The following is a 14,285-nucleotide window of genomic DNA, read 5'->3' on the forward strand; positions in this document are numbered from 1 at the left end:
TTTCTTTTAGCACACTTGTATTGATATATCTCTTGCATCAGGCATGAGTCTCTTGGCATGAGCTGGCAAACATGCTTGAGCAATTAACAAGAATGCCACAAGCCCTTCCCCTGTCCCGTGCTGGAGTAGATAGAGGAGCAAAGGTTCTATCTGTGCTGGCTGATAAAGGTGACCTGTCACTTGCTTTGAAGTACACTAGTCACCACTTAACTGAGTTCTTCCTGTGGAAACATTTGTGCCAGGTCTTATCCAGGTTCTGACTCTGAATCTTCACCAACTCTTTGACTCCACTTTTCAGATGGGAAAATTCAGCCCCAGGAGACCTAAATCATGTTCCTAGAGTCACACGACTCACAAATCAGTAGCTGAGTTAGACTTGGATCCAGGCATGTTGGTCCTGGGATGCACCCTCTTAAATGGGGGGCAGTAGTGTACCATGTTTAGTGCTGGATGGGACAGGCTTCCCTCTTGGTTTCTCCACTGGCAAGCATGTGACCTTTAGAAAGTAGTTTGTTTCCTCTTCTGTGAAGTGGGATAATGCCATTGTCTCATAACTCAAGGGGTTGTAAAAATGAGATGGTCTAAGGCACATCACCCATTTAGACAGCCCCTGGCACCTGCTGTGATGCTGGGGCTGACCGTGATGATCATGTGGGTGCCTCTCAGAATAAGAATGCAGTGATCCCTCTGTATTTGCACATTTTGTATCTCTAGATTCAGCTAATCCCAGCACTTGGGAGGCTGAGTCAGGAGGATTGTGAATTCCAGGCCAGCTTTGGCTATATGTGTACTCTGTCTCAAAAACAATCAGGGAAAAAATTGAATCTACTGAGTATGTGCAGACTTCTTTCCTTGTCCTTGTTTCCTAAACAACACAGTCAGGCTTGGTGGTAATCCTGTAATTCCAGGTACTCAGGAGGCTGAGGCAGGAGTCAGTTTGGGCTACAGAGTGAGGTCAATGCCCGCTTGGGCAATATGGTGACACCTTATGTCAAATTAAAAAAGTAAAGAGTGCCAATGAGGTAGCTCCATGGTATAGCCTGGCCTGGCTTCACAAGCCATGGGCTCCATCTATTACACTGGGGAAAACAAACTAGTTGGAAAATTGTTTCCAAAAAATCCCACAGTATTAAACACTATGTCATCTTGAGGTGATTTAAAGTATATGTGAGGATTGCAGAGATTATATATAAGTACTGTGTCCTTTTATGTAAGAGCTTTGGGCATCTGATGACTTGGGTATCTGTGGGGGTTCTGAAACTGACCCTTGAGAATCAAGGGACAACTGAATATGCTTGAATATAAGAGCATGTGGAAGCAGTCACCACCTAGGGATCTGTGCACCCTCGCTGATGTTACCTGGTGGTGGTACTCAGGGTTGTTTCTGGTGGTTGTTTAGGTCTGGATTCCCGACGCCCCAGCTCTCCCCTCATTGACATCAAGCCCATTGAGTTTGGTGTTCTCAGTGCCAAGAAGGAGGCCATTCAGCCCTCAGTGCTACGAAGGACCTATGCCCCCGATGACTATTTCAGGAAACTTGAACCCAGGCTGTACTCCCTGGACTCGAGCAGTGATGACATGGACTCTTTGACTGATGAGGAGATCTTGTCCAAGTACCAGCTGGGTATGCTGCACTTCAGCACACAGTATGACCTGCTGCATAACCACCTGACCGTGAGAGTGATTGAGGCTAGAGACCTGCCACCCCCCATCTCCCATGATGGCTCACGCCAGGACATGGCACACTCCAACCCCTATGTCAAGATCTGCCTCTTGCCTGACCAGAAGAACTCGAAGCAGACTGGGGTCAAACGGAAGACACAGAAACCTGTGTTTGAGGAACGCTACACCTTTGAGATCCCCTTCCTAGAAGCCCAGAGGAGGACCCTGCTCCTCACCGTGGTGGACTTTGATAAGTTCTCACGTCACTGTGTCATTGGGAAAGTGTCTGTGCCCTTGTGTGAGGTGGACCTGGTGAAGGGAGGTCACTGGTGGAAGGCGCTCATCCCCAGTTCTCAGGTAAGGTGTGGGCTGTGATAGCACACCCTGGGAACTTTTATAAAAAACACGATTATTTAAAATTTAGTATTCAAAAATTTCTTTTGAAGCTGAGCATGGTGGTGTATGCCTGTAATCTTAGCACTGTGGAGGCTTGAGGAGGATCACAACTTCAAGGCCAGCCTGGGCTACATGCACCTTTGCCTCAAAAGAAATAGCGTTTTTTTTTCTTTTTCTTTTTGTTTTGTTTGTGTTTTATTTTTAAATTTTTATTAGCATTTCCCATGATTATAAAAAAAAAATCCCATGGTAATTCCCCCCCCCACTTTCCCTTTTGAAATTCCATTCTCCATCATATTACCTCCCCATCTCAATCATTGTACTTACATATATACAATATCAACCTATTAAGAACCCTCAAGTTGTGTTTTTATCATATTTAAAAATAATTCTATTTTGAGATAACTTTTGACTCACAGAAGTTTCAAAAATAGCACAGATTTCTCATTGTCCTCTCCATCTGATGTCCATCACGAAAAATGTCTTACACCCCAGAATATGTTAACTATACCAAGAAACAGATGCTGGTAACTAGAGTAGATCATGTTTAGATTCCAGTGTTTATCTATTTATTTAGTTTTTACTCGATGTGTGTGTGTATGCTGTGATATCACATATATAGGTGCATGTAATCACCCCACTCTGGGAGCTTTTTCACCACTGATGCTTACCTGTTTCATCAGGAGGATAATTGTCCAGGGTATAAAGCCATCAGTCATTTTGACTTTCAGAAATTGATTTGGAGAACAAAATAAAAAGAGCAAGAGACCTGAATAATGCATAGATGTTTCTCGAGCAAATTGATTGGCAGCCTCCTTTCCTCTCTGCAGCTGAGAGGGGGGTATGATTGGCTGCTGAGGAAGCCATGGTTGGATCACAGGCCAGGCCATGCCTCCAGAAGGCTATCAGGCATTCCTGTTTGCTCCTTCCTCTGTGGGCAGAGGAAGCTAGGTAGCACAAAGGAGGACATGACCACGGGGAGCCCTTCTCACCCTCCATGCTGGTGGTACATGCCCTCTATGATGCAGATAGTTCTTTTATAGGAACATGCTGGGTGTATCTTGAAGCTCTTTTGGCAAGAATTCAGTGACCAGTGCCTCTGGAGAGGCAGTTTTGCTTGGCTTGTTTGGGGCAGGGTTGTGCTGGGTATTGTACCCAGGGCCTCATGCATGCTGGACATGTACTTTACCACTGAGTTACATCACCATCCCGGGATGCAGGTTTCCAACCTGGTTTCTTGGCACTTCTGGTAAGGTGGCCCTGCGAGTAAAAGAGTCCTTTGACACCCACAGTGCAGGAAGTTGCATCTCGGCTCAAGCTCTTGTGCACTGAATGGGAAGGGAAAGGAGAGGGGCATGGTTCTGGCAGTGGCTGAATCCCAGCCTCACACCATAGATACTTTGTCCAGGTGGTTCCTATCATGGCATCCGGACAGGCAGGGCACTTTCTGTATGTCTTCTGCAATTGTCCCTATCACTTTGTTTGCAAAGAACTGTTTTGTCTCAATCATTCAGTGATTGGCCAGGATTTGATAACTACATACGTCACTTCCTGTAGGTCTTTGCTCAGTGTTATTGCTATAGTAAAATTCCCTTCCATCTTTTCTTCCCCCTTCAGTACCTCCTTTCTTTATTTCCTCCTCCTTCCAGCTCTTTTCTTCCCCCCCCCCACCTTTTCTCCATTCTCCTACCTTTCCCTTCTCTTTCCCTGCCTCTCTCCTGCTCTCTCTTCCTTTACTGGCCTGTGGGATGGCCTGACACAGTCACAGGGGCAGGAAGGGGAGACACACAGTGGAGAGAACTTGTCCATCAATAGGCTGGCAAGACTGAGTCATTAGGTTTTCTTCCTCTGGAGAACAGGTGGCTCTGGGCCCAGCCTCCACACACCTAGCAACTTTCTTACAGGTGAAGGAAGGAGTAGTTCTGCCATGCAGTTGTGAGGCCAGGCATCTATGTCTTCACCTTTTTTTTTTTTTTTTTTAAGGGTTTAGAGAGACCTTAAAGACAAGGAAAGAGGAGAGAGTACAGAGAGCTTATGCCATGTGGAAGGCAAAAGGAGGTAGGGAGGCCACATAAGAGTAGGGGTCTTACCAGAAGAGGTATCTAAAAGTTTAGGAGAGATGAAAAGCAGAGAAGAGGCCTGCCCTTCTTAATAAAACTGGTAGTCATCTGTTTATAATCTTATTGGTGGGCCTTACCCATAGACTCAGGTGAGTCTGAGAGAGAGCTAATTGGTCTAGGCTCAGGGGTTGGCTTAGGAAGTTTTGGGGATGAATTTAACCAACCACAAGGTCAGGATCAGATTTAAATGTTAATTCTAGGAAAGGGGAACTCCTTTCTAGGTAGTTTATGGAAAATTAGATCTACATAACTCCTTTAGATAAGAAATTTTAAAAAGGAGAGCTCCTTCTCTTATCTCTAATAAATTGGAGATTTCAAGTGCAGATTCAAGGACATTTCTGCTTTTTACTTTCAGGGTTCAGTCATCCTAAACTTTCTCAATTCCCCCTCAGAACAAGCAACTCTAACTGTTGTTAGGGAATTGTGACCGATCTTACTTCTTCAAGCTGAGTGAGGTCATTGGGTATGGCAGTTTGGAAACTCTCTAGTGGGACTATATAAGGGACCCTGAAAGTACATTGGTAGAGGACATTGCTGGAAGAAAATGCTGGGGAGAAAGAATAAAAACAAGCAGTTAAGGGGAGTGGGCACACAGCAAACTGGAGGCTTTTAGGGTTCTCATTCTAGCAGACTTTCAGAACAGAACTCAGGTAGATGAAGTTGTATTATCTCAGGACCATCTGAGCTGACAATTACCCAGGGAAGTCTGGAACCATTAGAACTTGAGTTCATTTTTCTGGGGTGAAGATCACTAGAGCACAAAGCTTTATCCTAGAGCAAGGACTACGTCTTGAGAGTTATGAGCAAATGAACTTGAAAAGTCAGATTACACATAAGAATAAAGTAGAACATGGTCATTGTGTGACTAAAACAGCTGAGCTCTAATACAGCCCTTGACAAATCTGTTTTGAATGAGAAAACACTGTTGGTCAAACAGTGTTCTTGGCTTGATCTTGGATGGCAATTAACCTGATGTATATTAGTAACACTTTGATTAACATAAAGCAATTTTATGTTTTTCCCATGACTATTACAATAAATGAAGCTTAAGTAGGCTATACCAACATATTTGTACATTCCAGGAGGACAGAAGTCACAGTGACCGAAATTAAGTCATTTAAATTTAAATAATAAACCTAATGACCATTTGACTGTAAAGACATGAATAAGATAGGAGGCATCTTTAAAGCTATACTGCTTTATGTATGAGAACCTATCTTAGGGGATTAAGTGCTACTGGGCAAACTGTCACCATAAGACTTAGTTTCCCCAATAGTTAGAAAAGCTTGCCAAATGGAGGAACATAGTTAACTTGGCTGGGTATCTTAGAGCCAGTTCTTAGCTTTCACCTTTTTAGAGAGTCACAGTGGGTGGTAGTTCTCATTTTCTGGTGTGTGGTGTGGAGACCAAGTGTGTCACACAGCATCCCACCATGCCCACATGGCACACTCCAGCCAGAGCTATCAGCAGTGCTGGCAGAGGTTCAGTGGCAGGAGCTGCCACAGTAGGTGACAGTACATGCTGGTACTGGTGGGCGAGGAGAGTGTGAAAGAAGAGTCCAGGATGGGAGGGAAGAGGTTCCCACATTCCAGTGCTACTCTACCTGTTACTCCCTCACTGAAGGAGGATGCTGGGTTTGAACAGAGATCTCAGCAAACCAAATGGGCCTATGTTGGAGATGGAAACAAAATTCTCACTCCACACCAATGGCATGTCAATGATCTTAATGGCTGGTCTTCACTGGCAGCTTGGCACCTGTTTCCACCTCTGTCTAACCTGCCTGTGAGTGGAGGGGTGGGGAGTGTTATGACGTGGAAGGTAGGACAATCCCCGTTCTTGTCACATCTGCCAGGGTCAGAGTGACTCTTGGGGCCTAATTCTCCATGTGTCCCACGGAGAACCCATGCTGTTGGTGAACCACTAAGCAGGCATTCTTGATCATGGTGGAATGTCCTGTCTTTCTCATGCCCTGGAATACTGCAACTTTGGTCTTACTATTCAGGAAGCTAGTAGCTAGAGATTCAATGCATATACTTTTGGCCTCACTGATGAATTCTAGGCAGAAGATAACAGAGATATGCTTTTTTCTTATATATAGGATCTCACTATGTAGCCTAGGCTGTTCTTGAATACATGAATCTCTTACCATAGAATCTCAAGTGCTGGGATGATAGGTACTACCAAGCCCAGTTTAGGACATAAAAATAGGGGTGACATCATAAGTGTACACTGCCATGAGGAGGACTCCTGCTCATTTTGATGGATGCATATATACACACATTTGTGTACTTACACACACACACACACACACACACCATTGGTTTTAATTGTGCCGAGTACACATAATGGCCAGGCATAGCGGCACAAACCTGTCATCTGTCATCCTACTACTCAGGAGGCTGGAGGATTGCTACAAATTCAAGGCCAGTCTGGTCTAAATATTAAGTTTCAGATCAACCAGGGCTACAGAGCAAGACCTCCTCTTAAAAACAAACAAACAAAATCTAAAACCCACATAAAGTTTATCATTTGTATTGATCCTTTTTATTCTATTATAAAGAACACATGAGGTAATTTATGAAGAAAAGGGTTCTCGTGTTTCACAGTTTTGGAGGCTCCAGGTCAGGGTTATCTGTTTGGGCCTATGATGAAGCAGTGCATCATGGCAGGAGAACACTGTGTGCCCAAACCAGCAACATCACAAGCTAAGGGGCAAAAGAGGAAGAGGAGGAGTTTCCTAAGGCCCCCTTATTAAGCTGCACTCGTGTGTGTGTGTGTGTGTGTGTAGTTTTGTGATGTGTATGTGTGTGTAGGGGGTTGTGCATGTGTTTGTGCAGATGCACTTGAGTTGTGTGCAGAGGCCAGAGTTGAGAAAGTTGGATGTTCTTCCTCTATCACTTTTTCATCAGTATACTTTCTCGACATGGAGTCTCTCCTCTGAATGAGGAGTTGTGCTTTTCACAGCCCCAGTGATTCTTCTGACTCAGATGTGCCTGGTCGAGCTCAGATGTTTATGTGGGTCCTGGATAATCAAACTCAGGTGGTCTTGGGCCCTCTCAGGCTTTCATCCTTGAGGACTGTGCTCTTTCCTGCTGAGCCATCTCATCAGCTCTAGGTGCTACCTTTTAAAGGTCTGACCACCTCCCAGTCCTGCCATCCTGGGGACTAAGCTATGAACACAGGGGCTTGGTGGACATCCAAATTCAGACCCTAAAATTGGACATGGCTTTTCATGGCTATATGCCCTGCTACTTGGGATGCTGAAGCAGGAGAATCTTTTGAACCTGTGAGTTCAACGCTGGCCTGGGAAACATAGTGAGATCCTACACCAATTCTCTCCCTCATTTAAAAAAAAAATACAAAAAACCATTGAAACCACAGCATGATATTAAGTATTTCGATGTGGACAGGTCAGTGGTGTCTGGTATATTCACAGTATTGCGTAGCTGTCAGCCCTGTCTCTGTCCAGGATGCTTCTGTCCATTTAGTCATCATGCCCCCTTTCCCCAGCCCTGCCTATGCCATTCTGCTGCTTATCTCTGCATCTGAGTCCTCCCAGTGCCTCAGGGAAGCAGAATCATGCAGTGTTTGACTTCAGAGTGGCTTATTTCACTTAATATAGTGTCCTTAAGGTTGCAGCATTTGTCAGAATTTCCTTTTCTTTTGAGGGATGGGCGACATTCCAGTGTGTGTGCATGCATGTGTATGTGTGTGCGTGCTCATGCTTGTGTCATTTTGTGTATCAATTTCAACCATTGATGAATGCTAAACAGTGTTGCTATGAGCACAGATATCGATTTTCTTTTAACTCTATTTTTTCCTTTTAATTTTTATTTATTTATTTAAGAGGGAAACAGGGAGGGAGGTAGGGCGGGGAGAGAGAGAGAGAGAATGAGGATGAGAATATGGGCACACCAGGGCCTTTAGCCACTGCAAACGAACTTCAGAAGCATGCATCACCTTGTGTATCTGGCTTATGTGGGTTCTGGGGAATTGAACCTGGGTCCTTTGGCTTTGCAGGCAAGTGTTTTAGCTGCTAAGTCATCCATCAAGCCCTTAACTCTTTATTTTTATTTTCATTTTATTATTACTATTTACTAAATATTATTTATTTATTTATTTGAGACATATACACAGATGGAGAGAATGGGCATGCCAGGGCCTCCAACTACTGCAAATGAACTCCAGATGCATGTGCCACCACCTTGTGCATCTGGATTACATGGGTCCTGGGGAATTGAACCTGGGTCCTTTGGCTTTGTAGGCAAGTGCCTTAACCACTAAGCAATCCCTCAGCCCACTTTATTTTTATTAATTATTTATTTGCAAGCGGGGGGGGGGATGGGTACACCAGGGCTTCTTGCTACTGTAAATGAACTCCAGATATATGGGCCACTTTGTACATCTAGCTTAACATAGACACTGAGGAATTGAACTAGGGCCATCTGGATTTGTAAGCAAAGCCTTTAACTGCTGAGCAATTTCTCCAGACTCCTTTTTTTTTTTTAACCTCTAAAATATTCAAGATGAGAGGGCACTCTGGTGTACACTTCCAGTCCTAGCTGCCAGGGAGGCTGTTCAAGGCCAGCCTGAGCTACACAGTAAGACCCTGTTTCAAAAAAAGAAAGGAAGGATTAGTGAGATGGCTTAGTGGTTAAGGCATTTGCCTGCAAAGCCAAAGGACCCTGGTTCTACTCCCCAGTACCCACATAAGCCAGATGCACAAGGTGGCATATGCTTCTGGAGTTTGTTTCCAGCTGCTGGAGGCCCTGGTGCACCCATTCTCTCTCTCTCTTTCCAATAAATAAAACATTAAAAAGCAAGAAATGAAAAGCAAGCAAACAGGATGGAGGCAGTCCATTTGGAGATCTGGAGGAAGGGCAGGGATGGTGTACAGACCTGATGTTGTGATTTGATGGAACTCAGAGATCAAGGGAGAGTCCACAGCTCTGTGGGCTCACCAAGCGCTCTTAAGGTTTGTGCTGACATTTCTGTCTCTATTAATATACTCCACATAAACACCTCAAGGTAACACTCTGATTAATGGCAAACATGCTGAAATGCTTAGGGATACTGTGATCTGGATGCTTGTACCCCTCCTAGTGTATATGTTGAAACCCTAACCTCTAGTGCCAGTAAGTGCGGAGGCCTCCACAACAATCCATCACTCTGTGGGAGGGGTTCATGAGGCCCCACCTCTCTTTGAGGAGTTATTGACAGTTAATGGTTTCCAAGATAAAAAGAGTCATTTTCATCATTGGTATAGCCCCTGGCAAGTTGCTCAGGCTCCAGTAAATAACCCCTAACCCAATTACCAACCCTAATTAAGCTAAAGTCAGTAGGCCACACACACCACATGGCATCAGGAGAGACTAGTTGGGAGGAAGAGTGGGAGAGGGAGGGGTAAGAGAGGAAGAAGATGGGAAACTGCCTTGTTCTTTCCTCCATGTGAGGAAAAAAAGAGAATGTAGTGTCTAAGGAAGAGACCTTTACCAGACATTGATCTTGGACTTCCCAGTTTCTAGAATTGTGCTCTTACTTATATGCCCTTCCCCACAGTTTATAGTATTTTTGGACTACACCAAAGGATAAGTATAGTAACGTCTGTGAGTTACTATGAAATGTAGTAAAAAGATGGATAGATAGATATGTAATGTTACAAATATATGCATTTAAAATACAGAATTTATAAATTTAAAATACAGAATTTTTTTTTTAGATTAGTATGTGTCATCTACTCTGCTTTTACTTTTCTTCCCTCAGTGCCTTTCTGGCACTCCTTTCACTCTTCCAAGTAGGTTCCCTTTCTTTCCCTAGGTAACACCCTCTTCTGTTTTCCTATTATGTGTATTCTATTACTCTGTCTAGTTCCCACCTCCTTTGAGATCTGTTTCTCCTCCAGATTTTTGAATTACTATCAGTAACTATTCATTGTAGAATTTAGGTGATATAGTTAAGGTTTTGGTTTTTTTTTGTACAATTCTTTCATCTTTTTGTGTGTGGAGTGAGGGTGAGAACAAGTCTCACTGTATAGTCCAGGCTGGCTTGAAACTCACCATCCTTCTACCTCAGTATCCTGAGTGCTGGGATTATAGGTGTACTGTCAGGTTGGGCATGTTAAGCTTTTTTATGTTTGAAGATGTTCATAAGAAAATTTTGGGGAAGCAAAAGACAAAAGCAGGTAGTGGCATCTCCTAGGATGATTGTTGTATCTTCAGAGATGTTGAGAGGTGGTGACCATCTTGACTTATCACAAGATACAGGTGACAAGTCTGAGAGTCTGGAGGCCCAAGAACAGCCCATAGTCATCAAGGTGGGTGTGACTGAAAAACCAGCCCGTTCATAGCACAGGGCTCTCTCTTGCATGCTCCCTTTATCATCTAGGAGTTGTGACTACAGAGATTCCTAGACCTTAGCCTCGCCAGTTCTGATTTCCTCAGTCTCATGGACATGGCCACAGATCTGCCCTTTAGCTACTGTGCCTGGAGAGTATAAGGCTGGGGAACTCTAGGCTTTATCCTAAAAAGCACTGAATCATGGTTGTATCAACTATTTTTCTTCTGGCTGTGACAAGATACCTGACAAAAACCAATTTAGGAAAGTTGGGCGTGGTGGCACACGCCTTTTATCCCAGCACTCAGGAGGCAGAAGTAGGAGGATTGCTGTGAGTTCAAGGCCACCCTGAGACTCCATAGTGAATTAGGTCAGCTTGAGCTAGAGTGAGACCCTACCTTGAAAAACCAAAACAAACAAACCAAAAATATACAAACAAAAACCAATTTAGGGAAGGGTTTCTGCTAGCTCACATGTTGAGGGTAAGGTCCACCATGGAGGGGAAGTCACATGAAGCTGCTGGTTATATTGAATCCATGGTCAGGAAGCAGAAAGATGAATGCTGGCGCTCAGCTCACTTTCTTCTTTCTATGTAGCTGGGGACCCCAGCCCATGGAATGGTACTACATACAGTTAGGGTGGGTCTTCACACCTCAGCTGACTCAGTCTAGCAATGCACTCATATGCATGCTCAGAGATTTGTTTCCATGATGACTCTAAACCCCATCTAGCAGTTAGGATTAACCATGATAGCAGTAGAAGATAGGAAGATTTTGGCAATTTGATCCGACCAGAGTTGGGGCTCAAGCTGGGCTCTGCTACTTGCTACTTGACCTGCTGATGGCAGAGGGAGATGGCTAAGTTGGCACCACACCTAGGCTGCAGGAGGGCCAGTGTGCAGGGTCTGTCTTTTGTTACAGCTGCCACTCTGATGCCGTTCTGGAAGGGAACTGACTTCTCCTTTTAGAAGCTCATCGGAGGTAATTCTGAGTCGTGTCTCGGTGTTGTGTCTTGTATGACAAAGCCAGATTGCCTGCTGACGAGTGATGTTTGATTTTGTTCCGGAAGAAGAAAATGTATTTAGTCAAAAGTGATATTTGCACAGGGGAGTGCTGGATATTTGAGCTTCTGAAATTGCTCTCACATGAGATTTGCTCTCTGCAAAGGAGAATCTTTCAGACCTTTGATGCCTAGGATTTGGGGGTCCTATGACTTGGGGAGTGGAACCTGAGTATGTTGCATCTGACCCAGGGTCTTTAGTGACTCTGATCAGCTCCCTTAAAAATTGTTCTCATGACAAAGATTTGACACCTGGAAGGGAAGGGGAGGCATGAGCCCTGTGTGTCCTGGCTGTGGCCTACACATGTTACCAAGGATGGCTATGAGTGTGGCCCAAACAGAATTGTAAACTTACTTCAACATGATGAACTTTTTTGTGATACATTTTAAAATATGTATATGTGTGTGTGTTCGTGGTGTGTATTAAGTGGATTGTGTGGCTGTGTGGGTGGGCACACATGTATGTGCATGTATATGTAGAAGCCAGAGGACAACTTTGGGTGTCGTTCTACTTAAGTGCCACCCACATTTTTCTTTAAAAATTATTTTTATTTATTTGAAGGAAGGAGGAAGGAAGAGAGAAAGAGAGAGAGAGACATACACATGCACATACACACAGACAGACATATATAGAGAGAATGGGTGCGTCAGGACTTCAGCCACTGCAAGTGAACTCCAGGAACAGGCGCTACTTTGTGCAGCTGGCTTACATGGGTACTAGGGAATCGAACCTGTGTCCTTTGGCTTTGCAGACAAATGACTTAATTGCTGACTCTCCAGCCCTCACCCACATTTTTGAGATAGGTTCTCTCTTGCACTGGCTTGAAACTCAACAAGTAGGTTAGACTGGTTGGAGGTCAGCAAGCCCCAGGGGTCTGCCTGTCTCTTTTTCCCCAGCACCAGGATTACAAGCACAGGCAACCACGCCTGGCATTTTGAGGTAGGTGCCAGGGAATCACAATCAGATGCTCCTGCACGTGAGACAGGCACTTTATTGACAGCTGTCTCCCCAGCCCTGTGATATTTTTCACAATCTGACAGCATGTGCTTCTCAGACGTGAGTTTCTAGATGATGTTGTATCAGAGGGTTAGACACACTTGGAAGGGGGTGATGGAGCTAATTCCTGTAGGGAATGTAATGTGGCTGTCCTCAGGGTAAGGGAGCTGGGTAGGATATGTGTTCATCAACTCCCCTGGGCACCTCCATCTTGCATTATGGGTTTGAGTCAAGAGGACCCTCAGAGATCCTCAACAGGGAGATGCAGGCTGACTGGAAAGCTCAGTGGTCACAGTGTCAGGATGGGGATGGGACTTGAGTGACCTCAAGGGCATAGAATATCCATTCTCTGGTTCTTTCTCCTCTTAGCTAACCACCTCTTCATTTTTCTTCTCCTTTGATCAGAAAGATACAAAGTAGGTGCAAAAGACCTCTGGCTAAAGGAAATGGACCCAGTCTTTGTCTGTGACTTTTCTTTTTTTTTTTTTTTTTTTGGTTTTTTCGAGGTAGGGTCTCACTCTGGTCCAGGCTGACCTGGAATTAACTCTGTAGTCTCAGGGTGGCCCTGAACTCATGGCAATCCTCCTACCTCTGCCTCCCGAGTGCTGGGATTAAAGGCGTGCGCCACCACGCCCGGCCTGTCTGTGACTTTTCATATCCACTGCTGTCTGCTCTTGAACAGGTGAAATCCAGCCTTCCCATTCAGGCAATGCCTGTCTGTCCTACATGCTTTGATGTAGACACAGGGAGCACAGAGAAGAGAGTAACCAGGTCTCTCTGGCTCTTGGGACTCCCAGAGGAGCCCTTCAACCCAGGTATGAACTCCTTCTTGGCCCTCAGCTTTGCGCCATGTCACTAGTTCTAGATTAACAGTAAACGTCCCCCACTGGGACAGGTTTGGCTAGAGTAACTATACCATGGACATCAGCTTGTATGTGCCGTGATCTCTCCTCAGTATCCTCTGCACCTAGGAGAGACTCAGTGCAGCTTTCAGAGTTAAATACATACTGTGTAGAGAGTACAGAACATCCATAGGGTTTATTTGTTGTTGTTGTTGTTGGTTATTTCAAGGTAGGGTCTCACTCTAGCCCAGGCTGGCTTGAAACTCACTGTGTAGTGCCAGGCTGCCCTTGAACTCACAAGCAATCCTCCTACCTCTGCCTCCCAATTGTTGGGGTTAAAGGTGTGTGCCACCATGCCTGGCTTATGGTGGCTTGTGGTTTTGTTTTCAGGTGCACTATCCTCGGTCAATGAAGCCCCATTGGTTTTGTTTTGTTTGCAAGCTAGGGGTGGAACCAGGGTCCCTTGAACCTGCTAAGCAAGAGCTCTACCACTGTCTCCCCATACCAACCATGAGCATTTACATTGTAAATATGCAATGCTGAGCCATCTCCCCACCCCTTGAGCCTTTGCTTTTGAGTTGGACTGACAAGTTAAAGGTCCAGCTGTGTCACTTATCAGTGAACTTGGGTCCAACTCCTCACTGTGAATTAGAGGTAGTGAGCCTTTCTGTGTGTGTGTGTTATGCAGTTCACATGTGTGAGTGCAGGTGTGTGTGTGTGCATGTGAATGTGATGGCCAGAGGTTAACATCAGGTGTCTTGTTAATAGTCACTCTCCACCTTTCTTCAGAGAGGGCTTCTCACTGAACCCAGTGCTCACTGATTTAGCTCCATTAGCTAGCCAGAATGCCCTGGGGATTCTCTTGTCTCCCTCTCC

The 14,285-nt window shown here is 44.8% G+C and overlaps 1 protein-coding gene across 3 annotated transcripts in view; it reads left to right on the top strand.

Moving 5' to 3' along the window:
- Nucleotides 1-14,285, top strand: part of Syt17 (synaptotagmin 17) — a 74,625-nt gene that overhangs the window by 13,187 nt on the left and 47,153 nt on the right. For all 3 annotated transcript variants that reach the window (XM_004665428.3, XM_045144106.1, XM_004665429.3), the window contains exon 5: nucleotides 1,400-2,019. In XM_004665428.3, the coding sequence (XP_004665485.2) occupies nucleotides 1,400-2,019 (620 nt within the window). The remainder of the gene's footprint in view (nucleotides 1-1,399; nucleotides 2,020-14,285) is intronic.

This window comes from Jaculus jaculus, chromosome 2, assembly GCF_020740685.1.
Source record: "Jaculus jaculus isolate mJacJac1 chromosome 2, mJacJac1.mat.Y.cur, whole genome shotgun sequence".
NCBI lineage: Eukaryota > Metazoa > Chordata > Mammalia > Rodentia > Dipodidae > Jaculus > Jaculus jaculus.